The sequence below is a fragment of the Anopheles darlingi genome, chromosome 3 (genome assembly GCF_943734745.1).
Source record: "Anopheles darlingi chromosome 3, idAnoDarlMG_H_01, whole genome shotgun sequence".
Lineage (NCBI taxonomy): Eukaryota > Metazoa > Arthropoda > Insecta > Diptera > Culicidae > Anopheles > Anopheles darlingi.
Window position 1 is genome coordinate 31,253,439 of NC_064875.1, and position 27,500 is coordinate 31,280,938.

Sequence of the window (27,500 nt, forward strand, 5' to 3'; positions counted from 1 at the left end):
AACTGTTTTGTGTGTCCAGATTCTAAATGTATGAGGCTTTATATTTTTTTTAGTGGGTTATTTTTCAAAAAGTAAAAAGCGAAATGAAGAAAAATAAAAAAAAAACTAATCTATTAATATGCAGCTTTTAATTTTTTGACAAAGATGTTCTGAAAAAATAGCCAAAATGTAAACTTCTTGCAGGGGTGGATAAACTTTTTTTCATACTGTATATTGGGGTCATTGCATCGATTCTTGGGCTCTTAGTCACCAAAATTCAATTAGTTCGATGTGTAGGCATTCTGCGTCGGTTCAACGCTTTGCTGATGTGTGTTTGCACTGTCTAATCCTTTTATCTATTCCCACATTTCTGACGTGACGTGGCTCATCGTTTTATTAGTAAAACTAGCTGATTTACCCGATTTCATACCTGTTTACGGTTTGATATTAACTATAACGGGTTTGCTTGAATTGGTCCACCTTTCAGTGTTGATTTGTATAATCGCGCCAAAAAGTTCTACAGTTAAGTCAGAGAGGAGGTGCCTAGCAGAACAAAAAATGAAGAAAGACATTGATGGTTTAACATCTAAAACACGATCAACCTATAACAAATCCTTTAGCGTTCCCCACACCGGTTGCGGTATGAAACGATGCGTGCGTTGCGGCTCGTCTCTATAGGGTCTACACTACCACACTCAAGCGAAATACAAATATTGTTTATGTATTTTGCTTGAGTTTGGTAGAGTAGATTCTATAGAGACGAGCAGCAACGCACGCATCGTTCCGAACCGCAACCGGTGTGTGAAACGCTTTTATATTATGAAATGTGTCGAGAACGGGACAACTACATCATATTCACGGTTAGGAATTTTGTATCACACTAACGAGAAGGTATAATTTCAAAAATAACCGACGAAGGTCGGTTATAACAAACCCAAGAAACCTCGTTAGGATGCCGCATTATATGCAGATGCACGAAGGTAGGACATAGGAAAATAGATTAACGACCGAGGCATTAGGCGACAAGGGTAGGAACACCATGCGTACGTTACGCAATGCGTGCGCACATAGGGTAATAAAACTACGGCATCTGGTATGGAATGACAACCGTGCTGGCGGTAACCCGATAGAGTGATAGGAATCCTAAACAGACAAATCAATGCGTTGGTTGTTTATCACAAAATAGATGCACTTCGGTACAGGGTCTGTTTTAGGTCAGCGAGGACTATCTTCGAGTTGGTCATTTTCCACGTTACCAACTGAGCAGCCATCTTATATACATCTCTATAATAACTGAATGTGGTAGCATTTAAGGCATGCGGTATATCCGAAACGTATTTTCTAAATATGTAACTTTTGGAGCGAGATCATCCATCTCACTCGCACCTATCGATGATAGGAAACGAAAAGGGTATATAAACCCCTTGAAATTTTGAATAAATCGTCATTTTACTTAAAGAAATCACAGTGTCCTGTTTTATCCTTTTATTCTTTTGGAACGCCAGCGGTTCGAATCTCCTTCGATTGCCCCAACCCGATGCCCCAACCCGTTACAAAATGTGTCAGTCATCAATTATAACACCGTTAACACCTACAAACTAACGTGCATAAAGGGTTCGATACCATGTGTTAAAAGGGGGATGAGCTGGCTTGCCTGCTCTTCAACTTGACGCTAGAGAGGGCCATTCGTGACTCTGAAGTGGAGACCTCCGGGACCATCCTCTTCAAGTCAACCCAGATCCTAGCATACGCTGACGATATAGATATAATTGGTCTAAGACTCGCCGATGTAGCGCAAGCCTACATACGGATAGAGCAAGCGGCAAAAACCCTCGGACTGCAGGTCAACGAGGCAAAGACCAAATTTATGGTGGCACCGTCAGCGGCCCGACAAGCTATTATGCCTAATATGCTTGTGGTTTACCTATTAGTGCCAAAAAATCCGAAGTCGTCGAGAACTTCACCTACTTAGAGTCAAGAGTTAGCACCGACAATGACATAACACAGAAGATTCGCGCTAGGGTACTAGCAGCCAACCTGTCATACTTTAGCCTGCGAAAACTAATTCACTTGAAAAATCTGTCGAGAAGGACGAAGCTGGGACTGTATACAACGTATATAGTACCGGTGCTCACATACGCCTCTGAGACCTGAACACTGTCCAGAACGGACGAAGCCCTCTTATCCGTGTTCGAGAGGAGAGTTCTCAGAAGGATATTTGGCCCTGTGTGTGAGGAGGGACGATGGAGAAGCCGATATAACGCGGAGTTACACGCGTTGTATGACGATCTCACTGTCGGGCAGCGCATGAGACTCGTAAAGTCTTCTTAGACCTTAGGCCTTCCGGATGGACAGAGAGGGCGTGGTAAGCCCAAGTCGAGATGGAGCGACGGTATCGACATTGACGCCAGAATAGCTGGACTACTGACTTTGAGGACGACGGCGCTCAATCACGGGCGGTGGAGGAATCTTCTGTGGCAGGCCAAGGCCGCTATTGTAGCGCCGTCGGTTGTAGCGCCGGATAAGTAAGTAATTAAGTAAGTGAGATTTTTAAGGGTGATCGTTCCCATCTCGATAACATGTCTCCTCCATCACTCTCTCTCTCTCTCTCTCTCTCTCTCTCTCTCTCTCTCTCTCTTTCTCTTTCTCTCTCTCTCACTCTCTCTCTCTCTCTTTCTCTCTCTCCCTCTTTCTCTCTTTCACTCTATTTTTTTGCCGGTCTCTTTGTTGGTTTTGCAGGAATGTTAGGAAAAATGATCCTCATACAATGGGAAAAGGTACAGTGACCGGCAAGCCCACCCCTAGATTTTTGTTGATTTTCGACTGTAAATCCTACATTTTCTATCGTAAACGGCAAGTGTTGTGTTTTTCTTGAAGGTTTAACATTCCTCATTCAATTTCACTAGCTTTCATCTCGATTGGGTTGACAACAAATTTTTGATAATTGTTTAAATAAGAGATGGTCGATCACAGATGTGACAAAAGTAAAAGCCCACTTTACAGTTAATATTACTGTGACTCTAATAAAGCCCTCTGGTTAATATATCTTCGTTTGGCCTTTAGTTTACATCTGTTTTAAAGTTTAAAGATCACCCCCCCCCCCCTCCCCCACCATTATACCATACCAGTTTACAGTAATTTAATCCATCAATCGTAGCAGTTCCAGTAGTAAGTCGATTGCGCACGGGTTTTCGCAAAAGAAATGGGTGTATGGGAGGAAAAAAAATCGTTGCATGCCTGAAATCTTCTAATGCAGCATTGATTCAACCATGTGTCTCAACAGATATTAGCAGAAAAAATATTATTAGTAAAGGACGCCTTTATGCCATCATGATTAATTACCAATGTTCATCAGAACAGCAAATGAAATTTTAAAACGGACGTTCTTGGAAGACAAATGATCGAACAAATGATAAAAACCATTCCAGAGATTAGGAAATCGTTAGAATTAACTATCTGTTCCATCATGAAAACCCTGTCGCTGTCTATTTTGGAGCAAACTATGCCACATTAGATTAGCTCTACATATGTACAAGAGTGCGTATGCTAAAAGTCTTCCGTTTATAAGCCAAAAATATGGTTAAACGTTTGAATTTCACCCGGAAATGTGTAACCAAGCTGAAAGAAGGCCATATCAATGCTCTATAGTTTGGCGAATCGTAAATGGAAACATTTAATATAAACTATCACGAAAGAGATCGGCGTAAAATAAACCATGGTTTGCAAGAACGTAATGTACCGGTCATAGGGCCCTATTCCAAGCGTCTGTCTGTCTTGTGAGACAACCGTCAGTCTGGTATCGGTATTCCAAGCGTCTCATGAGACACCGATTCAAGTCTATGGGCCCTATTCCAAGCGTCTGTCTGTCTTGTGAGACAACCGTCAGTCTGGTATCGGTATTCCAAGCGTCTCATGAGACACCGATTCCTGTCTATGTTGACAGACTCGCTGTCTGTTACCAAAAGGTACCAGACAGCGAGTCTGTCATATGAGACTGCGATTTGAAGTGACTGTTACGTTTTTGTTTTTCACGTTGGCGGATCGATGACCTATTCTCAGAAATTGGTTAATTAAGCCGCGGGAAACGCGGGCACGGGCATAATTAGCGTTTGAAATTTATTTTTGTGAAAAATAAAAACACGTTAACGGTAAGGAAACTCAAGCTGCGCGCGATTGTTTACATACAAAGCTGGGATTTTGACGGATTTTGACAGCCAAATGAACACTTGTTCATTCAAGTGTTCATGAGACTGTTGGAATACCGATTTTAACCAACAAAGACTGGACGGTTTACGACAGACTGGACTGGTCGAGCCCAGTCTGTCAAAAGAGACAGACGCTTGGAATAGGGCCCTATGTTGACAGACTCGCTGTCTGTTACCAAAAGGTACCAGACAGCGAGTCTGTCATATGAGACTGCGATTTGAAGTGACTGTTACGTTTTTGTTTTTCACGTTGGCGGATCGATGACCTATTCTCAGAAATTGATTAATTAAGCCGCGGGAAACGCGGGCACGGGCATAATTAGCGTTTGAAATTTATTTTTGTGAAAAATAAAAACACGTTAACGGTAAGGAAACTCAAGCTGCGCCCGATTGTTTACATACAAAGCTGGGATTTTGACGGATTTTGACAGCCAAATGAACACTTGTTCATTCAAGTGTTCATGAGACTGTTGGAATACCGATTTTAACCAACAAAGACTGGACGGTTTACGACAGACTGGACTGGACGAGCCCAGTCTGTCAAAAGAGACAGACGCTTGGAATAGGGCCCATAATCAAGCACGGAGGTGGTAGTATGAAGTTGCGGGGTGGATTTTCCATGGCTCTTGTGGACAATTTAAAGAAAATGATAGTATTACTGCGGGTGAAAATTATGTTGACACCCTAAAAAACTCTTTGATGGACTCAGTACGAATAAGCCCATTTAAAAGCACTTTTGTTATGCTACAGGGCAATGATCCTGAACATACTGCTAAAATAACTAATATTTCTTAATGTTCCCGTGTCACTCCCCTTCTCAAATGGCCTTCTCAAAGCCAAGATTTGTAACGGATTAAAAATTTGTGGGGAATTTTAGATAACAATTTCATTAAGAATTATGTTATTATCAAAAACAATTATTTTTTTGGAAGTCATTCAACAAGTTTGACCCTCAATACTCCTGAAATCGTGTAGATGGCATAACAAAACACCTGTAACTTGAAATCCGGGCTAAGGATGGACCATATCAATTGTTAAGGGAGTTTGATCGTAGGTGGGCTTTTACTTTTGTCACATCTGCGATCGACCATTTCTCATTTAAACAATTATCAAAAATTTGTTATCAACCCAATCGAGATGAAAGCTAGTGAAATTGAAAGAGGAATGTTAAACCTTCAAGAAAAACACAACACTTGCCGTTTACGATAGAAAATGTAGGATTTACAGTCGAAAATCAACAAAAATCTAGGGGCTTTTACTTATGCCGGTCACTGTATATGCAGGGTTTGGTAGATGCCGCAGTGAAATGCTAATCGCAAGAATCCCTTGGGTATTTGCGGTAAAGTCTTAAACCGATTTTTTATGTGATCAGGGTTACAATGGGATGGGAATTTTATGTAATCAAGGGTCATAAACATATTCACGATAAATTGGTTGATGCACCTGTAAGCCACCGTTAAAAAATGTGCAGAGTACTACCATTGGGTGTTACGGTACCTCAAGTTATTACTTAATCCATTTTAAAAACTTTAAATTTTTGCTACAAAACATTGGGTAGTTAAATGTAATTAAAATATTTTTTATTATTTAGTCACACTCGAATCAAAAACGTTTATACTGTCAATAGCCGTGGCCACACGGGGCGAAAACTCTAGCGCAAACGAAAAAATTAATGCCAAAACATTTACGCTTGCCGTTTACATGCTGTCAAACGATTATAGGTCCGTGGAGCGTAAAACCTAGAGTAAAAGCTGTTTGCAAACGGAAGGGCTCGCAATATGTTCTATTTGTGGTTTACATTGATAGATAGTGATCATTGCTAGTGTGTTCAATCCTTTTCTTCCACAAAACGATTTTAATTTCCTCAACCCGGCCACGTAAACATATCGAAGCGTAAACGATTTGGCATTAATTTGTAAATTTGCGCGCAAATTTTCGCTCCGTGTGGCCACGGCTAATAAATTAAAGTCAATTAAAAAGCAAAATTAAGCAAAAATAAGCTGGCTTTGACACGAATTAACATAAGCCTTTTAAGTCAGATACATGAGTTAGAAACACGCCCAGAAGCACAACATAAACATAACTACCCCGAATCAGCACACCAGCACATTCCGACGACGCGGTTCCAGCGACGCGATAACAACAATTCCAGGGACCACGCGGCAGAACGTAGAATCAAGTTACAACTACGCAGCATTTCCATCCGCGATGCGCGGGGATGAAATTAGCTTTAGTTAGTTCGCTCTCAACCATTAACGAATAAAGAGGGGCATAGCTCCTAGTCGTTTTTAAAAACTGGTCGAGACGGCTCAACATCATAACTCATGTGCTGAAGAAGTTCCAGCAGCTCACGAGGAAAACGCTCGTTCACTAAAACCTTAAGATACGTGACAAACGGTAAAGCTTGGAACAGTTAATATTTGGCCGCTTTTGTTTACTCATTGCAGCGCGCCTAGTGGTCACTTTGCCATTCCGTTGACAGCGTTTTAATCATTGTAGTCTGTTTATTTAGTGGTAAATTTTTTGTCAAAATTGATCCATGCCTTCAAAAGTTATCGCCGATGGAACGCAAAAGGAGAAAAAAAAAATCTGCACACTCACTGTAAAAATTGGATTTGGCTGAAAAAAAACCGCGAAAGTCTTGAAATTTTCAAACTCGACTCAAAATACCGTAGGTAAACTTTAGGAAGGGACTTTTACCTTTATTCTAGGAAAATAAAAGAGCCGAAAAGTGTAACAAATGCCCGATTCTGCAAACAAAATTGAAACAAACACTCCTGGGATCTCTCAGCGTGATTCCACCAAGAAAAACTCACGACAGTCGACATAACAGTTCGAGATATATTTAAAAAAAAAATTTAAGGTCATAAAAGCTAGAAAATAGCCAAATAGAACCCTAGAGCGCAGCTTGATTGGCCAAATCCGTGCTAGGAAGCTGTATGAACAAGAGTTGACCGAATTCAAACCATGCATTTCGATGGACGGTGCAACAAACGTAAAAATGCATTTCGAAAAATAATGGGCAAAAAAATTACTTTACCAATCATCGAGGGAATGGTTTAGGAAGCGTTTGCTTTATTTACGGAGGTAAATTTGCCCTTAAGATGATGATTTGGCGTGGGATTTGACATTGTGGTGACAAATCAAATGTTTTCACCATTAGGGCTACTTTCATTCGAAATTTGTGCGAGAAAAGAGGGTCTACAGAAAAGGATTTTGTTCTTCATTTGTCCATCAATGGTCCTGTGTAAGTTTGGCATGATTTAGGCAGCTGTTCTAGCCGAAGGTATAGCGTTGATTTTTTGTATTGAAATAGATCGATTTCATAGGGAAAACTATCAATACCCAAAAATGTCTCGATTTTCATTCCATCGATTTCTATTTAAGGATTATCATAAGGAAACTTAAAAAGTATATCAGAAATGTATAAAAACCAACTAAAATGAGGGTGACGTCCAACAGGAGGGCAATTGATGTGACCTAAAGTATTGTGCAAAAAATTTTCGGTGATGTCAAAGTAAAAGTTAAAAAAGTCATATTAAAAACTAATGAATAATTTGCATCAATATTTCTTATTAAAGGCAATAAGATAACCTACAAAATGACACCTTTCTTTTCTTTATACGTAATTTTTTGGCTGAGATATGAACTATTTTGTGCGGCCAAGTATTAACTGTTCCAAGCTTTACTCTAGTGCCGCGGTCGCATAGACCCTTTATTTGTTCAGCCAAAGATTTAATGTTAGAAATTTTTTTTCGGAAAGCTGTGTAGAACCATCTAGAACGAAAAAGCTAAGCAAGGCAACGGTACCTTACTACTAAATGATAATCTAATGTTTACATTCTAATTGCTAACGTTTACAATCCACAAACAAAACACTTGTTTAAGCCAGGGTACGAAAGCGTGCATCAAAAGATTGATCGCAGTGCATGAATCGCAATGTTCACACTCCATGAGATGTACAAAACCATATTTTTCAAATATTATCGTAGACAAATATGATCGAGATCGATGGTATGGATTCAAATGCAGCTCGCAATAACATTCTCATAATCATTCGTTTTTTTTTTAAATAATAGGATAGTTTAATAGTAAGAATAATATTTTATTTGAAACTAACTGATTTACAGAATTTCATCATTTGAAACTAGCTGATTTACAGGGTTCGTCTTGCTTATCGTTTCTAGCACGATGGTAAAAACCAATATGGTAAAACACTTGGAATTCTCATCCACGCACTCCAGCCACTATTAGCTACCAGGCGTGCAATGTTACGAATCTCTCACTTAAGGGGGGACTTTGGTTATTTCGGGCCAAAACAAGGCTTATTTTTGACGATTTTTAGTGAAGAAACCATCTTACTTAATTTTTTCAAAACAATCTCATATTCAACTACAACTTTTAAAGAACGTTTGGTTCTATTTTGGGGAATATTTGTTCAAAACATCGTTCATGGCATCCAATCTAGAAAGACAAGTTTGCAAAAATGTACTTTTTGCGGTGCCCATCGTAGCCACGTGCTGTGTCATCAGAAATATTCAAATGAATATTCTTTTGTTAGATTATAAGTTTATCCAGGTAGCCCCGTCAAGTTTTTGTTAAATTTCCCATTTTTCAATTTTTGGCAGATTTTTGAAGATGAAAAAGTGATGCTTTTTTCGATATTGCCTCAAAAAACGACACTTTACATAATTTAAAAAAAATATTCAGAAAAAAATATCAACATGAAGCGACCTTGCCATCCTCCACCACCGACCTAGCCTTGTCATTGGTCGCTTCACCGATAAACCTCTAGCGTCACAATAATGACCATATATGTAAAGAGGAAGGTCGCGAGCGGCGCGAGAGTGAAGAGCGGCGATCGCGAGCGGCTAAAAGAGCGAAGAGCGAGCGATCAAAGAGGGAGTCGCACAGGAACCGCGAAACGGAACGGTCATAATAAAATTCCTTTCTATATATATGGCAATAGCGACAGGAATACCAATAATTGATCAAATCCATTTGATGACCATATATGGCAATAGCGTCAGTAACACCACTAATTGATCAAATCCATTTGGAACACCCGTAATATGAATACGTGCAAGCAATACAAAGACGAACGGTCGAGAACGTCGTAGAACATAAAATCGAAGGTCAAAGTCCAAAGTCAAAGATCAACAATTATGCTCGCGTCGGTGTTAAGCGTGTGCAATAACCCTTGCGCAATCACAACCAGCGCAGTCCCACCATGCGCAATCAGGGCAAATCGTCAACAAAACCATAACACCCGAATGACGTGACTCGATCACGCCCATCGTCTCCACATCACCGTGATCGAACCATGCGCAAGCGAAAGTGATGATCATAAATCATCGGGCTAATTACCAAATGCCCTTAAGACTAACTACCGTAACCTTGAGATTTAAACAATTTCCCACGCTCTGCGTATTGGGTGACAATGTCGTACGGTTGCCGGACACGGGCGTCGAGCATCAGGGCAATGACCTTATAGATGTATACAAATCAGAGTGGTTTAATCAACAGCGCGTCAGGAAACAAAGTAACTAAAAAGTTGCGCTATCAATAAGAATGTGCTAATCTCGCTGGACGCAAGAATGAGGTTAACAATGTATCTAATGGGACAATGACAAGAGGTGGAGAGGTAATTGGAGAAATGGGCGGGGAAGCATCTTGGCTTGCGGTTTTTGGGTATAAATACCGTGAAATTTTAGAAATAAAAGAGAGTCGATTTTGTAACGTGAAAGCTATCGTGTCTCGCGTATTTTGTGCGCCAGCTCCTCCGAAATAATTGAATACCCGGTAAGGGTCGGTTCAAACAATTTTTATAAAATCTGGACGGGGCTACCTGGCAAATAGTGTACAGATTATGTGTCCAAAATTTCAAATCGATCGGTCCAGTAGTTTTTATGCTACGATGGGCACCGACTTTGAAAACGTAGGTTTTGGGAATCGCGATTCAAAGTAGCGAGATGCATTGCGCCTGGTATGAAAGTAAGATTTTCAAAAGCAATATCTTTGTCAGTTTTGCTTCGATTGATCCCAAAATTTCACACAATATTGTTGACTCATAAAAAAATGTAAAAAGTAAATACGAAGAATTAAAAAAAAATAAAGAAGCCCCCCCCCCCCCCCCCTTAAGATATGCGCAATCGTTGACGGTAACCACGCAACAACTACGTGACCTCCACACCGAGCATCAGCATCGAATATCGCTCCGCTAGGCACACTGCTACGAGCGTCAACTCGTATCAACAATAAGCAGTCGTGAAGAGCGCAGCACGCTCTTTTCTATCTCAGCTCTCATTTCGCCCAGACGCGATACGAAATACAACTTTTGGAACGAACCAACATGGACATTGTCTCGTCTCCATGTTTTGCAGCTGCATGTTTCGCCGCAAGAGACAATTCTCTCTCAAAAATGCCTATTTTTAGATGCTCTCGCGCGTTTCCCTTTGGCGTCGCGACCAGCTCATCGTTTTATTAGTAAAACTAGCTGATTTACCCGATTTCATGCGAGTATACGATTTAATATTAACCATCCATGATTTCATTGCATTGGTCCACGTTTTTTATCGTTTTTGTCATCGTTGATCATTATATAACACAATATCATTTGTATAGTCTAGACTTGTATAATCGCGCCAAACAGTTTGATTAGTTAAGCCAGACAGCAGGAGATCGCAGAATAACAAAAAAAAACACATCGATGATTTAAGTTCTAAGAAAAGGTTAGACCTCCCCCCCCCCCCTTCCCTCCCCCTGGGGTCACTGCTCACTGGGTTCTGTTATCTCTTGAGTCTATTTCACAATCATGAATCAACTAATGAAGTCTCTCAGCAGATAATGAAGCTTCTCAGCAGACTACATTCGATGCCACGTCATAACTTTTCTGTTCTACGCAAAAAGCACAAAAATTAGGAGCGAAGACGACCGATTGAATAACAAATCGTATGAAATTGCGCTGCCTGAATTCACCACCCGTTTTCAAGTTGTTACCTACGTACCTTTAATTCTCTTCAACACGCACTAATCACTTTTAGCCACCTGGCAAATAATGTTGCGAATCCCTCTCTTAAGTTATGCGCAATCGTTGACGGTCACCACGCAACTACGTGACCTCCACACCGAGCATCAGCATCGAACAGCATTTTGATACGCACACTTCTACGTACGCCAACTCGACGTGATAGTCACAGAATTCAACGGAAACGTTAGAAAATGATACGTACGAACAAACTGACATCTATATTGTCTCGTCCATTTATACGTTACTCCGGATTCCTTAGAAGGGAGAATTTCTCTCCCACGAATGTTGCTCTTTGGATGCTCTCTTAGAAATGGCTGTGTTTGTTCAATATATTTATTGGATCCATATGCCTTCTGCAAGTCCCCAGCTTCGAAAGAACTTTTAGCACTGTTCATCACGTGCACAAGAATAGTTATATTTTTTTAATTTCCTTAAATGACATTTAGTTTTGAGATGAGGTCAGCAGTGCTTGGGTGAAACATGATGCATGATGGTTGGTGGCCTTTACGGCTGAGGCTGACATTAAATTAAAGTTGACTCCAATATTGGAAGGGGTACGCGCTTGCTCAGAGTGGCAGGTGGAGCAAAGGAGTGAACCACGGCGCCAGCAACCCTCCAACGGGTAAGCTGGCCAAGTCGTGAGCGCGGTTTTTAGCGAGCGTACCCACATGGGTACGAGTGGGACTTCCATGTCCAGCCTCCCCTTCGAAGGTAATACCGAATAGGTGATCCGAAGGGGGCTCAAGGCATTGGCAGGGAGGGTTTTAGTGGGTAGGTCCGGACTCCTCAGAGTCCGGAAACCCCACACTACCGGTTAGGAGCTCTCGCCCTCCTAACGGTGCCTATGAAGTGAATCGACCCTTACCGGGTATTCGATGATTTCGGAGGAGCCGGCGCACAAAATACGCGAGACACGATAGATTTCACGTTACAAAACCGACTCTCTTTTATTTCTAAAATTTCGCGGTATTTATACCCAAAAACCACAAGCCATGATGCTTCCCCGCCCATTTCTCCAATTACCTCTCCACCTCTTGTCATTATCGCATTAGATACATTGTTAACCTCATTCTTGCGTCCAGCGAGATTAGCACATTCTTATTGATAGCGCAACTTTTTAGTTACTTTGTTTCCTGGCGCGCTGTTGGTTAAACCACTCTGATTTGTGTACATCTATAATGTCATTGCCCTGATGCTCGGCGCCCGTGTCCGGCAACCGTACGACATTGTCACCCAATACGTTGAGCGTGGGAAATTGTTTAAATCTCAAGGTTACGGTAATTAGTCCTAAGAGCATTTGGTAATTAGCCAGATGATTTATGATCATCACTTTCGCTCGCGCATGGTTCGATCACGGTGATGTGGAGACGATGGGCGTGATCGAGTAACGTCATTCGGGTGTTATGTTTTGTTGACGATTTGCCCTGATTGCGCATGGTGGGACTGCGCTGGTTGTGATTGCGCAAGGGTTATTGCACACGCTTAACACCGACGCGAGCATAATTGTTGATCTTTGACTTTGGACTTTGACCTTCGATTTTATGTTCTACGACGTTCTCGACCGTTCGTCTTTGTATTGTATATGAACACGTGCAAATTCATATTTCGGGTGTCCCAAATGGATTTAATCAATTAGTGGTGTTGCTGTCGCTATTGCCATATATGGTTATGATTGTGACGCTAGAGGTTTATCGGTGAAGCGACCAATGACAAGGCTAGGTCGGTGGTGAAGGATGGCAGGGTCGCTTCAGAAGGTTTCCCGCCCAGCATCAAAAAAAAAAAAAAAAACGTCCCTACCCCTTCCAATATTGGAGTCAACTTTAATTTAGAGTAAAGTGGGGTAAGAATGCGGATGGGGTAAGAGTGCGCACCAGTCATTTCTAGAAAATGGTAGCACTGAAACTGGCAACGCTGTACTTGTTTGAAAGGTCATGTAGTGGCTTGTTCATACGTGTTTTGGATTGGATAAATAATAACGAAGAAATACGGTAAATTGTAGTTTTAGCGATTTGCATATTATTCAAGGTTTTGTTGAAAAACATTCTCTCATTTCGTTTACATTTTTTTATGCTACGCTACATAAGCCCCAAAGACTCCGTAATTGGTGTAGAATCAAATGGTGAAAACTTCATTCCGGAATACGGACTGATATTTTCATATTTTACCATTTTTCTTAAAACGGCACTATGGGGCAAGAGTGCGCAACGTTAGTGGGGCAAGAGTGCGCATCTGTTGTGGTTGTTCTTTTTCATAGAATTTGTAAAACTAGCAAAATGATTAATAATATTATTAACTAGCACGTACACAAGAAAAACAAAACGGTCGATTTGTTCGCCGGAGATGTTAGAAATGGCCAAGGAGCGATTGAAGAACGGAGAATCTAAACGGGCGATTGCAAGAAGTCTCGGTATCGCTGAATCAACTTTGCGAGAACGGCTGAAGAAGGTAGACTACCATTTTGTGTGTGTATGTGTGTGTGTGTGTGTGTGTGTGTGTGTGTGTGTGTGTGTGTGAATTATTTATGGTATAACGACTTAATTATCATTATTCTCTACTAGGGATACGGTGCGCAAAAGCTTGGACCTTTCAAACCGATATTTAACAACTAGAAGATCTCGCAAAGCACTGCAGAGCATTGGACAATGCTTTCTATGGTCTGACAATGCGTGATCTATGCCGCTTGGCCTTCGTCTTTGTTGAAACGAACAAAATTCAAAATAATCTCAACAAAACCTCAAAAATGGCTGGAATGAATGAATGTGTTATGAAATTGTTTTTTTTATTAGAAAAAAAAGGATTTTTCAATGAAAGAAATGATTTTTTTGTTCAATAATGGCTTATATTTACTTTAGACTTCACACTTCGACCAGTTTTGAACTTCGATGAGGTTTGATTTCGTATGCGCACTCTTGCCCCAATGGTGGGGTAAGAGTGCGCATTTTTTATTTTTGCTTAATATGCATTTTTAACAAGATGTATGAGCACGATCAAAAAATTTTGTTCCACAATTTTAAGCTACAGACGCATATTTTCATTTGGTGTAGCTAACAGGACGAACACTTCTTTCCTTAGAGAAATACAGCGAGTTAAAAGTTAAGTGCGCACTCTTACCCCACTTTACTCTAATGTCAGCCTCAGCCGTAAAGGCCACCAACCATCATGCATCATGTTTCACCCAAGCACTGCTGACCTCATCTCAAAACTAAATGTCATTTAAGAAAATTAAAAAAATATAACTATTCTTGTGCACGTGATGAACAGTGCTAAAAGTTCTTTCGAAGCTGGGGACTCGCAGAAGGCATATGGATCCAATAAATATATTGAACAAACACAGCCATTTCTAAGAGAGCATCCAAAGAGCAACATTCGTGGGAGAGAAATTCTCCCTTCTAAGGAATCCGGAGTAACGTATAAATGGACGAGACAATATAGATGTGAGTTTGTTCGTACGTATCATTTTCTAACGTTTCCGTTGAATTCTGTGGCTATCACGTCGAGTTGGCGTACGTAGAAGTGTGCGTATCAAAATGCTGTTCGATGCTGATGCTCGGTGTGGAGGTCACGTAGTTGCGTGCTGACCGTCAACGATTGCGCATAACTTAAGAGAGGGATTCGCAACATTATTTGCCAGGTGGCTAAAAGTGATTAGTGCGTGTTGAAGAGAATTAAAGGTACGTAGGTAACAACTTGAAAACGGGTGGTGAATTCAGGCAGCGCAATTTCATTCGATTTGTTATTCAATCGGTCGTCTTCGCTCCTAATTTTTGTGCTTTTTGCGTAGAACAGCAAAATTATGACGTGGCATCGAATGTAATCTGATGAGAAGCTTCATTATGTGCTCTGTAGTCTGCTGAGAGACTTCATAGTCTGCTGAGCGAATTCATTCATGGTCCATGATTGTGATATAGACTCAAGAGATAACAGAACCTAGTTAGCAGTGAGAAGAATTCTCACTGTAGGAATGCTTTAGTCTCGCTCTAGTATCGCTCTAGTCTCCCGAACAACTTTCTTATGGCAAATAACCCACGAGACTAGAGTGAGACTATGGGCCCTATTCCAATCGTCTGTCTCTTTTGACAGATTGGGCTCGACTAGTCCAGTCTGTCGTAAATCGTCCAGTCTTTGTTGGTTAAAATCGGTATTCCAACAGTCTCATGAATACTTGAATGAACAAGTGTTCATTTGGCTGTCAAAAGCCGTCAAAATCCCAGCTTTGTACGTAAACAATCGCGCGCAACTTGAGTTTCCTTACCGTTAACGTGTTTTAATTCATCACAAAATGTTTTCGATCGTGCCTTATGTGATCGATTATTACGACGAGGAAGATCAGGAGAACCTCGTTAATGTATCAGAAACATCAGAAACACGACAAATCCGCCGTCTTTGTCGAATGAGCAGTAAGGGCTAGTTAAATCGTTTGATAACGCTAATTATGCTCGTGCTCGCATTTCCCGCGGCTTAATTAATCAATCTCTGAGAATAGGTCATCGATCCGCCAACGTGCAATAGAAAAACGTAATAGTCACTTCAAATCGCAGTCTCATTTGACAGACTCGCTGTCTCGTACCTTTTGGCAACAGACAGCGAGTCTGTCAACATAGACTGGAATCGGTGTCTCATGAGACGCTTGAAATACCGATACCAGACTGACGGTTGTCTCACAAGACAGACAGACGCTTGGAATGGGCCCTATAGGGGCCCCAAGGAACGGAGATTACCCAGTGAGCAGCGAGAAGATCCGTCGCAGGCAGCGGGGGTTTCGTTTTCAGCCACCTCAGCCTTTCTCTCGCTGCGTCGCAGGCAGAGGGGTCTGTTCGCTGCTCACAAGGGAGAAGATCTTCTCACTACTATCTGGGTGGTATCATCTTCGCCACCAGATCGTAAATTTCCTCCCCTGACGGTCTAAATTGGAGGTGCGCGAAGCCTATCTTCAGCGCATTCTCCCACTTTCGCACTCCCGACATGCCTGAGGGACGAAAACTCGAACCAGAAAGCCAGAAAAAAGAAAAGAAAGAATCGCTTTGTAGACTCCTTGTTTATTAATAATTTTTATTTTATTTTAAAGATTTCTTTCCATACCTCTCACATAGATGCACCAGCTTAAAAATGGCCGATTCAAATGCTACGGCCGTAAAAAAGACACAACATGGTATAGAATTCCAAAAGCATATTACAACACTCTTTGCTTTAGCATATATCGAGGAGGTAAATCATGAAAGGTTGGAATTTAAAATAACACCAGAGCATAAAGATAGCGGAAAATTCGATGATATCCGCTATGAATTCAAATATAAAACTGACTTCAAGGAAAACCTATTCTTAGTTCAAGTCAAACACAGTCAAACCTACCAGTCAACAATCAAATTAAACGATTTTATCCCAAATAGAAAAAAAAGCGGACCTGTGAAATTTAAAACAAACTCTAAAGAACAACCGTTTCTTATTCAAACATATTTCACATCGTTTTATGATCAAAAAATATCTGACGCCGATATGTACAGATTGATTTTATGTACTAACAACAATATAGATATTGATGCTGAAAAAATTTGGAATTTAGTTCAGGAACCAGTAGATACATTAGATAACCATTTATTAGGATTATTCAAAACTGTTCGAGGCAAGTGCTATCATCTGAAGTACAACAAAAGCAATAGTCAAACGCTCACTGAAATGTTCGAGGATTGTTCCGAATCCGCTCGGTTAGCCAAATTGCTGGTAAACTATGCGATATTGAGTAAAAGAGAAATAAATAGGAAAAATCGCCTTTTCGCAAAATACCACAATGCACTCAAGAACATTTTCGAACTCGTTAAAAATTCAAATGAAAAACAAGCAAAAAAAGTAAAAGAAGAAGAAAGAAGAAATTATAAGTTTAAGATAGATATACTAACTTCTTCAGGGGAAGTATTTATAACCGAGTTTAAAAAAAATTACCAAGAAGCATTTGGACTTAACTCGATAGCTGATGTTTGGGAACATTTGAGAGGACAAACAGTGCGTGTTTCAGCAATGTACATGCAGAGTAATGGAGAATTTGAATCGTTATTTCCAAATGACCGGGTAACACCAGAAAACATTCATTCTTTCTGCGAACGATTTCGCTTAGTATGTGGTATATCAAGTCTTACTGATTTAAAAGGTATATTTGAAACTCATTTGCAGAAGAGCTCATTTGCTCGTTGCTTGAAGAACGATAGTAATGCTTTTCCTGACAACAGAATGATTGAAAACAGTATGGCAGTACAAGAGATTCAAAAAATGGTAGCGGATTGTTTTAGCTCTCGAGATAAAGAGAGTTTTGGATCAAAGGATGTTATTGGTTGTCTCAACCAAGCAAGTCTTTCCATAGATATTTTCAAGAAGGACATAATTACCAGAGAAAAATATTTCAAATCTAAATCCTTATTTAGAATTGACGAAGAGTGCTTAAAAACATCGGAATTATACAAAGTTATGAATGAAAGTTCTTTTCTAATGTTGAATACATATGAAATAGAATATGGTAGCACAATTCTATTCGATATAATTGATATACAACGTAAAAATACCGACCTCTCACTTTTTTTCGATGCTTCACATTTTCTTAACAATCCTGAACAGTTTGCAAACTTTTTCATAACCTGGAATTATACCGCGTGTATAATGATTGTATACAATAATAAATGTGCTGAACAGGATAACGTGAAATTTTTGGAAGATATTGCTACAAAAAAGCGTAAAAATTGGATTTTTTTAATCAATCGAACAGACAATACCAATATAAAGCATACAACGGCATTATCGCAGACGGATCAAAATATATATCAGGAATACAATACATCGTTCCACATTCGAGATCTTGAAGAAGCGTCACGGGATAACTTTTTTAGGGAAAAAGTTACTCTATGTGATACGATTATTCTTGCAGGAGAGATATTTAAAATCGAATGTAATTTGTGTTTGTTAGAACATGTCATAGAGCAAATAAACCGCGGAAAACAAATGGAAGCGCCTATTGAGCGGGAATATGAGAAAATAATGAAAGCCAACTTTGTAGAACGTTATTGTATGCAAAATACGAAGCAAGAGAATGCCACTCATGAAACAGATGAGAAACAAATACTTGAAATAAAAGAGGTAATAAGCGAAACTCAACAGAAGAAAATGTCTAGTGGCGAATTGGTAGCACATTTGAAGAAATTCAAAATAGTAAATGAAATTTTTGAAACAGAATCGAATTTGAACGATGCAAGTCCAAAGAGTCAGAATGGTGTAGAAGAACAGGCTAACAAAGTCATCATAGTAAAAGATGGCAAAAAACGGGGAAAATCTACATATCTTAAATGGTTAGCTAGGAATTTGCGTCAACAAAACAGGGAATCGTGGATTACATTCTGTAACCTTAGCGATCATTCAATTATAAGTAGAATCATTGATGAAAACCCTACAAACGGTGAAGAAACTGAAAGCAGAGATTTGAGAATATTATATCAACTGATATGTTTATGCCTTGGTAAATTACCACCGGATTGTATAGGGAAGAATGCTTTCACAAATCCAAAAGTAAATTCAAGTGAAAATTTCAAAGAAAATGCAACTTTAGATGGTGTAGTAAAGTTTCTAGTATTTCGCCAACAGTTGCATAAAAGTAAATTGGTGTTGCTGTTCGATGGGTTAGATGATTTAAAAAGTCCTGTCCAAAAAAAGGTGTTGAAACTTCTTAGTAGCCTTGCGAAATTGTGTGGAGTTTGCAAATTATATATTACAAGTTGCGATAGTGATGCAATAGAAAGTGTTTTCAAACAAACTTTCGAATTTACTTTCCCAATTGCGAGTTATCAATTGCAACCACCATCGCTAAAACAAATAGCTGCTATGTTGCATAACATGTTTGAATCGAAATTCCAAAATGATCTCAAGAAGGAAGAAAAATTTGCTTATTTAAAATTGTTGTGTTTAACCATCATAAACCGATTTGGCGAAAATAGAAATAATCTCTTCGAATTTATGTATTCAGTGAATAGTATTAAGAGTCGTGCTGATCAGTACATTAATAATTTAGGCATCGTAAATGTGGAAATGTTAAATGCTATGTTAGAAAAAATGCAAATTGCAGATATATTGAAAATTGATGATGAAGAAGAAAAGCTGATTCATAATCTTAAAAGAGTAAATTTAAGTAAAAAACGTCGACTGCAACCATAAAAGATTAACGTCGTTCGTCAATGTTAAAAAATATAGTTTGAGGCAAATGAACTTTTGTCAAGTAGAACATTTTTTATACAACTGGTGTATCATAAATGTGTAGGGAAGCAAACACAAGTTCGGATTAGTGAGATATTTCGTTTTACTACGCAGAATCACTAACAAGATAGGACGAATTAAAAGCTTTGCAAATTATTTTGCGAAGTCAGTTAAATAGCTGACATTCCTGAACAACGAAAAAGCATTGTACAAGACAGAGGCCAAACCATTTATTTACTACTTATTATGAATATTAGCAATCCTGCTTAGCTGTTCATATCTTCATTGCTACCTAGCAACTTAGCGATGTTCATGGTGTCGGATGATCAACGCATCGTCGGAATAAAGGTCAGCGAACGGATCGTAGTGCCATGCGAAGCCAGCAAATTATTTATCACTCACGCCTCCAAATTTCCACATCTAAAACCCTACAATTACTGATCATCGGTGGTTCCGAGCCACATGTTACATGCGTTGATATGTTAATAGTGAACATGATGGTGGACTCGAATGAACGTGGGGGCTGCTTAACGGCCCGAACGATGCTAACCGCGGTTGTAGCAACCTGTTGCTGTGGGATATTATACCAGCTATTTTCAACTGTGAACAACTCATTGACTATCAAGTTAGAATAATTATATTTGCAAGCAGACGCTGTTTAATCCCCCGCTGTTTAGGTAAGATAGAATCCCTACTTGCATTGGCGTACTTACTGTCAATAATCATCACGGCCTATGATTTTTCAGGAACAAGTTAGAAGACATCATTGTACCTTAAAGGACACTTCTGGCAGGCTACGTTCAACGCCGCCAGACTACTGAGAGGCTATCACGTAATATTTCTGTTCGTGGTGGATTAAGCGGACTACGTTTGTAAAATCTACAAAACCAGCTCCATGCTCTCGGCTCCATGATTATATACGACCCAAAATACCTAAGATCCAGAGGATATAAGCCGCTGCATTGAACCACCAATGCTACCATCAGGCTACTATACCTTCGACTACGCTATCGCATCGAATACTCGCTGCCTTGCCAAGCAGCGAAAAGAAAAATTGAAAAATGGACAGCACACTCCAAACGACTCCGGCCATCCATGCTACAATAGAACAAACGCATCCATCCAGTCGTGAACGAAGGCGGAAGCGGGAGCAGCAGCAACAGCGGCGGACAGGAGCCGAGAGCGGGCACAGACGATACTCCTGTGGTAGCGGAGATGGAGTACGGTAGCAACGGCTCAAGGGGCCAGTCGCTATATCCGATGAACGCATAGCATCCTCCTAGAAGTGGAACCATGGGTGACACGGGGGCATGGCTCGGTGGATTTCTGACGTGGAGTTGACGCCTCAATCGCAGCCCAGGCGGTCTTACAGCGTAGCAGCAAGGGGCGCAGTAGTGGCAGGTATGCGACCTCGTCACAGAGGACGGAGGGGAGCGTCTGCCTGGTCAAGAGCTGGCGCGGTTGCCATGGTATACCCCGACAGGCGTGTGCGGAAGGGCGTAGGGCAGCTGCGACTGCAGCAACAAATAAGAGTGTTGCGTGCCCTAGAGCGACAGCGGTGCAGTGATCTACAGGCGGCGGCACGCTACAAGGCGGCACGAGCGCGCCTTAAGCGATGAAGAAAAGAAGGGAGTAGGAGCAGAGCAGTTCGGCTATTGCTAGATGTTGCGGGGGCAAATCGTACCAGAAACAAAGAGGCAGAGCTAGTCAGGAACTGGATAGCGGTAGGAAGAATACAGACAGAGCCGAAATACGAACAAGGGCCAACGCAGAGGCCCGCGGCCCCCTCGATAGGCCTTCACGGGCCTCTAGCAGCCACCGGATGCTGGCAATGCCAGCATAGGAGGGTGCCTTAGAGCGATGATCGTCTTGTAAATATAGATCTGCAAGTTAATAAATGGTCAGTCTTAATATAAAAAAGTCGTAAACGAAGCTTGGAAAATATGTAACAGTAATTTAAAAACGACGTGTGGCAGATGAGTGCACGAATCATGAATAATTAGTGCAACTAGTTGGAAATGATTTCATTAGGTATAATTAAATGATATTATTAGCACGGAGCAGCTGTTAGAAAAGTTCTAGAGATTATGTAGAAAAATTTAAAAAAATATGTTTTATGAGTTTGAACTAAAAATAAATTTGCAAAATAAAAGTCTCGTTAATATTTTATTCACCCCCATAATTTAGTTTACAAGTTCAATATTTTTAAAATATAAATCTAGTGAGAAGCTAAAGTAGAAAATGAAATAAGGGGTTTACCCGATAATATCCATACGATTTCAAAGAGTTTGCGTTAGAGTTTGCTTCAAAGGATTTAACATCGAAGTAAGTAAGTGCTCCATGTTTTCACCTTTCCTAATCTTCTTCTTCTATATATATAAAAATGAATGTGTCTGTCCGGATGTCCGGTATAGACTCCGAAACTACTGAACCGATTGTCTCCAAATTTGGTATGTGGGGGTTTTTGGGGCCGGTGAGTGCTATAGGCATGGTTAGAAACCCCCCGCTACCTTCCTTCATGCCCTTCTCTAACACTTGATTGTTAAAAACATTCATTACTCCGCAAGTTATGAACCGAATACCATTAAAACTTGCACAATTGTTGATGGTCATCTGAGAACAATGGGACTAAATTTGGTCTACATCGGATGAGGGGAAAGGGTAGCTTCCATACAACCCCAATCCTTAAAATACGTCCTAGGGCAATATGGGTATCGTTTCCTAGGTTTTGATGGTCTCTAAATAGGTTGGTTTTATTTAATATCCTTTAAATTGCTTCTTTCACCTATCCACCACCACCACCCTCCATTCCGTACATCTTGCAGAGCAGAGTGATGGGTGGGAAAGTTATAAGCCGTGGCCACACGGGGCGAAAATTTGCGCGCAAATTTGCACATTAATGCCAAAATGTTTTCGCTTCGTGTGGCAGGGGTAAAACCCCGAAAATTTATGCCGAAATGTCAAACGTATTGTTTTCATCTGTGTTTTGGCCGCTGAAGTTGATTTCCGAATAAATTTTGCAGTTTTTAACGATTTTATTGCTGTTGCTGTTATATTTATATTAAAAATGCAAAAACAATACGAAAAGAACCTACATTTTCGTAAATAAAGCGTTCGATAGCGTCAAGGGTTCAGCGAAAAAGTCCGCGGACGTATAAAAGTTTGACAGCGTGTAAGGGTTAAGCGAAACCGTTTTGGCATTAATTTTTTCGTTTGCGCTAGAGTTTTCGCCCCGTGTGGCCACGGCTATATAGTTGCGAATAAAAACAATAGAAGAACGAGAGAGAGAGAGAGAGAGAGAGAGAGAGAGAGAGAGAGAGAGAGAGAGAGAGAGAGAGAGAGAGAGAGAGAGAGAGAGAGAGAGAGAGAGAGAGAGAGAGAGGGAGAGAGGTAAAGAGAGAGAGGGAGAGAGAGAGAGAAAGTGATAGAGAGGGAGAGAGAGAGAGAGAGAGCCTGCGGTGGAATGATAACAATGGGATCGGCAACGCTGCAGAAATCGTTACCATTTTTTATTGGTGTGTCTACTGTTGGTTTTAATTTTCTTAACAATTTCTTAAGATTAATCAAGTCATTAGTTAATCAAGAAGTTGCTTTAAGTTTCACAAGTCAATTTACATGAAACAATTATAAACCGAACACTAAAGTCAAAGTATTTTATAAAAAAAAACTTGGGAAAATATAATTCGTGGTCCCAAATGACATCACTTAGGCCGAAAGGCAAAGCCTTTAAACTCAAGCATCATTTTAACTTTCCAGTTCATATTTACAATCACGTCGCATCTCTATTTCCAACATCACTAACAGACCTAACTATTGATTTGGTTCATTGAAAAATCGAATACGACCAAATGATGGAATAAATAAAATAATATTTACTGAAATTTTCAAGTTTCTGTTTACGATAAACCCACGACCCATCAAAGACAGTACGAAGTCTGTCGGGGCAGCTAGTATCATAAATATTCGTCTCGAGCGGTTCTGACCTCATAAAGTATAGATTCTTGCATAGCTTTTTATACCACTAAAATCACTGGACCGAACCTATAAAATCGCAATATAGCAACACAAATCAAATCCGTTGCAAGTCTGCACCTTTTTTTTATCGATGATAGTGAATAAAGCGCAGCTACACCGCGCCAAGAAACTGTTGCTGTATATCGGTTAGATGGCAAAAAAAAGACAAAACTTTTCTTCACATTCATTGAAATCCCTTCCAGGACTTTTGATATTTCATTACATTCTTTCTTACTATGGAAAAACATCTCAAATTCCAGCGATCCAGTGCTGTTTTGTCGGTTCAGTCCACTGTCAGAAAGTAGGTGGCCATTCGAGAATCGTGCGCCTTGTTGGATCTCGCGTCGTGGGGTTAAGAATTGGAGTGATTGGAGTGGTAGAGAGCGAAAGCGGCTACACCAGGCGGTCGGATTGCTTCCTTCGCCTCCTGCCTGATATCACAAATCTTGGCCTCGATCTAGGGATGATGGAAGTCACAGGGGGAGAAAATCTGGGAGAAAATTTTCGAAGGACCATAAAGCTCATTGAAAAAACGGCCGTTTCAAAATGTTTAGCAAACAAATTTAGAACTTTCTGTCTCGCTCACACTTAGCGGAACTCAGGCTTGTGCGAGCGGGAGGGCTTCGTCGTGTACATTACTGCGGTTTGAAGAGTCGTAAGTTCCGTGGAACCGATTCTCGGAACATTGGACTCCTGGATCCGTTTATAGAAGCAGTCAAAACTTTCGTTGTTTTGGTTTCGCGAGTTGAGGTTAAAATCGCCGCAAAAAAGTGAGTATTTCTTAAAAATCCCCAAAAAGACGCGGCTAAAAGCACATAAAACGGATTCGTAATCCTTTTACAAAGCCGGGGAAAGAAACCAATCAAAGTGGCGAGGCATTTTGATCGGAATAACTGCCCCTGATTATAGAAAACAGCTTGGAATTCACCGTCCAAAAACAGTCCGTGGTGGCCACCCGCGGGAAATATTTATAAATCCGGTGTTTTTAGGCGAGCATGGATGATAACGACGACCTGGATTACGTGGAAGAGGACTACTATGCTGCCTTGAATGTTCCTCGGACGGTAAGTACCGTTTTAGCAGCGATTCAATCGTGGAACACCCGGCACGGTTTCGTAATTCGTGAAGCCGATTACATCAACATGCACGGGATTTTTTTTTCGTTTCTAGGCAACACAAGAGGAAATCAGCAGAGCTTACCGGAACTTGAGTCGAATTTTCCATCCAGACAAACATGGCAATGGGGAGAACAAGCAGAATGCCGAACTGATGTTTAATCGCACGAAAAAGGCATACGAAGTGCTATCCGATGCGCACCAACGTGCCATTTACGATTCTCTGGGTGTTAAGGGCCTGGAAACGGAAGGCTGGGAAATCGTGCATCGCACGAAGACGCCTTCCGAGATTCGAGAAGAGTACGAACGGTTAGCCCGGGAACGAGAAGAACGTCGATTGCAACAGAAAACCAACCCGCGGGGCAACATCTCCGTGAATATCAATGCGACGGATTTTTTTAGCCGGTACGATGACGAGTACTACGATAGTGGGCTACTGCCAACGATCGAGGTGTCCGGCATGAGCATGTCCCAGTCGATAGAAGCGCCACTGTCCAATACGGAGATCGCCACGCTTGCCGGTAGCTTGCACCTTCAGAATGGGGTCGGTAGTGGAACGTTTCTGCTGTCCGGGAAAAGGCTTTTGAACAAGGGTTGGTTTGAGGTAGACTGTGGTGCTGGCAATGGTCCAGTTTTGGGAGCAAAAGGATCACGGAACCTTACAAACCGGATATTTCTGAGCGGTGGTACCACGTTTCACTTTCGGCCGAATGCCATCATACCTGGTCTGTCGGGAAGTAAGTAGCGGCCACGATAGCAAATTGAACTTAAAGGAAATTGACGAAATCTCTACCATTCTAGCGATGGCTGTCCAGCTGGATAAGCACACTGTAGGCTATTTAACGTATAATGCTGGTTTGCAAAATTCAATGTCTACAGTAATGGAACGGAATACTGAAAAGTATCATTACAATCTGAACGCCACCCTTGGCATTCCACATTGCTACATCGCTGCCACTTACACGAGAAAGCTTGTTGAACAAGGCCTAAGACTAAGAGTAGCAGTGAAGTAAATAGATTCGTTCGATTCGTTGCTGCTTCGGATGGAGAGAACTGAGCAAACTCTTATACATTGCAGGGGAGGTACATTCGGGTTCCTGACAGAGTGTGGAGCAGAAAAGAAGGTATCCAAGTACAGCTCAGTTTCGGCCACGGTCTGCGTAGGTGTTCCATCGGGCGTTACGCTAAAAGTGAAGTAAGTACCGCGAAGCGCCTCGTGTATCGATGCATCTTATACACTGTCTTTTACTCTTTTTTTTAAGGATAATACGCTCCACACAAACGTACCTTTTCCCAATTCACTTGAGTGAAGAAATCATACCGGCGGCAGTATTCTACGCTACCGTGACACCTCTTTTAACGTATTTTGTGCTTAAAAAAATGCTGTTCGATCCGATGAATGAAGCAACGAAGCAGAAAAACATCGAAAAGGTAAAGGAAACCAACAGTGCCCGAATGGCTGAGAAGCGACGTGAGGCGGAATCTGCCATCGCGCTCATGGGTGCACTGTATGAGCGGATTCGGAAGGAGGAGCAAAAGATTGCCGGATTAGTAATAACCTCAGCTCTATATGGCAAATTTGAGGACGCTGAAAATGTGTCACTAGAAGAATCGGATGAAATGGGTTTCATCTATCAAAATCCGTTCATAATCGATGTAAGGATTCCACTTCAATGCCTCGTTAAGGACTCACAGCTGACGCTGTACGCTTCTAGCAAGGTAAGCATTTCTTATCTAACGGAATCAGTTCCTCTGCTGTAGATTGCTTTACGATCCTGTTTCCTGATTTTAGTGTGAATTGCCTGGCTTCTACGATCCTTGCTTTGGGGAAGAAAAGCAGCTCAAAATTGACTATGAATTCCAGAGCAATTCATACAGCTCCGTGTTTGTCGACACAGAGGAAGTACATTTACCGGTCGTGTCCTCCGAGTCAACGGTGTAGGAGGTCTAGTTCAGTCCAAAGAACGCAAATGGTACTACAAGCAGAGCTTGTGCCAATAGTAGGTGAAATTAGTAGTATGTTGGGTCGGTTGCCTGAAATAAATTCAAAATGCAAAGTGCGTGCGCATTGAATTCCCAGGATATAGAGCAACGCTTGTAGCTTTTTTTAGTCCATCTCGAGTGTTGGTCGCTTTAAGGTGCTGATCTGGCCATGGCCTGGACTTCCTTCTGCTAAAACGATTCTTTGAGAAAGTAGATGAGAAATATAAGAAAGGATTGATAATTTGGCGCAATTTATTGCAAAGATGCACTTAATGAGAATTTTGGCTAATTTTCTTTCGTACATTCGTTTCAAACGTTCGTTTTAAAATAACTTATCGATTTCCAGATCGTTTTGGCCGATTTTTCTTTTAGCCGTGGCCACACGGGGCGAAAACTCTAGCGCAAACGAAAAAATTAATGCCAAAACATTTACGCTTGCCGTTTACATGCTGTCAAACGATTATAGGTCCGTGGAGCGTAAAACCTAGAGTAAAAGCTGTTTGCAAACGGAAGGGCTCGCAATATGTTCTATTTGTGGTTTACATTGATAGATAGTGATCATTGCTAGTGTGTTCAATCCTTTTCTTCCACAAAACGATTTTAATTTCCTCAACCCGGCCACGTAAACATATCGAAGCGTAAACGATTTGGCATTAGCCGTGGCCACACGGGGCGAAAATTTGCGCGCAAATTTGCACATTAATGCCAAAATGTTTTCGCTTCGTGTGGCAGGGGTAAAAACCCGAAAATTTATGCCGAAATGTCAAACGTATTGTTTTCATCTGTGTTTTGGCCGCTGAAGTTGATTTCCGAATAAATTTTGCAGTTTTTAACGATATAGTTGCTGTTGCTGTTATATTTATATTAAAAATGCAAAAACAATACGAAAAGAACCTACATTTTCGTAAATAAAGCGTTCGATAGCGTCAAGGGTTCAGCGAAAAAGTC

At 40.8% G+C, this 27,500-nt stretch overlaps 3 protein-coding genes across 4 annotated transcripts in view; 2 read left to right on the forward strand and 1 right to left on the reverse strand.

Moving 5' to 3' along the window:
* LOC125956453 (uncharacterized) overlaps nucleotides 1–11,255 on the reverse strand; it is a 42,367-nt gene extending 31,112 nt beyond the window's left edge. Inside the window, exon 1 of the mRNA XM_049688340.1 lies at nucleotides 11,192–11,255. The gene's annotated coding sequence lies outside the window, so the exon portion shown is untranslated. The remainder of the gene's footprint in view (nucleotides 1–11,191) is intronic.
* A 3,538-nt stretch (nucleotides 11,256–14,793) lies between these two features.
* LOC125957092 (uncharacterized) lies at nucleotides 14,794–21,421 on the forward strand. The gene is made up of 3 exons (XM_049689518.1): nucleotides 14,794–14,885; nucleotides 16,280–20,117; nucleotides 20,187–21,421. Exon 2 carries the CDS (start codon nucleotides 16,321–16,323, stop codon nucleotides 19,399–19,401), a length of 3,081 nt encoding a protein of 1,026 aa, XP_049545475.1. The 5' UTR covers nucleotides 14,794–14,885; nucleotides 16,280–16,320; the 3' UTR covers nucleotides 19,402–20,117; nucleotides 20,187–21,421.
* Nucleotides 21,422–24,188: 2,767 nt separating this feature from the next.
* On the forward strand, nucleotides 24,189–26,707 carry LOC125956912 (dnaJ homolog subfamily C member 11). 2 transcript variants are annotated; one of them, XM_049689187.1, is made up of 7 exons: nucleotides 24,189–24,224; nucleotides 24,444–24,518; nucleotides 24,625–25,306; nucleotides 25,371–25,578; nucleotides 25,648–25,764; nucleotides 25,832–26,288; nucleotides 26,362–26,707. In XM_049689187.1, the coding sequence occupies exons 2-7, from the start codon at nucleotides 24,450–24,452 to the stop codon at nucleotides 26,509–26,511; spliced, it is 1,683 nt and encodes a 560-aa protein (XP_049545144.1). In that variant the 5' UTR covers nucleotides 24,189–24,224; nucleotides 24,444–24,449; the 3' UTR covers nucleotides 26,512–26,707. The 2 variants fall into 2 exon arrangements, with proteins under 2 accessions (XP_049545144.1, XP_049545143.1); XM_049689186.1 differs by lacking the exon at nucleotides 24,189–24,224 and having other exon boundaries at nucleotides 24,251–24,518.
* Nucleotides 26,708–27,500: the final 793 nt, after the last annotated feature.

Excerpts from the sequence above, each read along its gene's own strand:
- LOC125957092 (XM_049689518.1), top strand. The coding sequence starts at position 16,321 with ATGGCCGATTCAAATGCTACGGCCGTAAAAAAGACACAACATGGTATA.
- LOC125956912 (XM_049689187.1), top strand. The coding sequence starts at position 24,450 with ATGGATGATAACGACGACCTGGATTACGTGGAAGAGGACTACTATGCT. Across the intron at positions 25,765-25,831 it reads GGCGTTACGCTAAAAGTGAA|GATAATACGCTCCACACAAA; the intron begins GTAAGTACCGCG and ends CTTTTTTTTAAG. Across the intron at positions 26,289-26,361 it reads CGCTGTACGCTTCTAGCAAG|TGTGAATTGCCTGGCTTCTA; the intron begins GTAAGCATTTCT and ends TCCTGATTTTAG.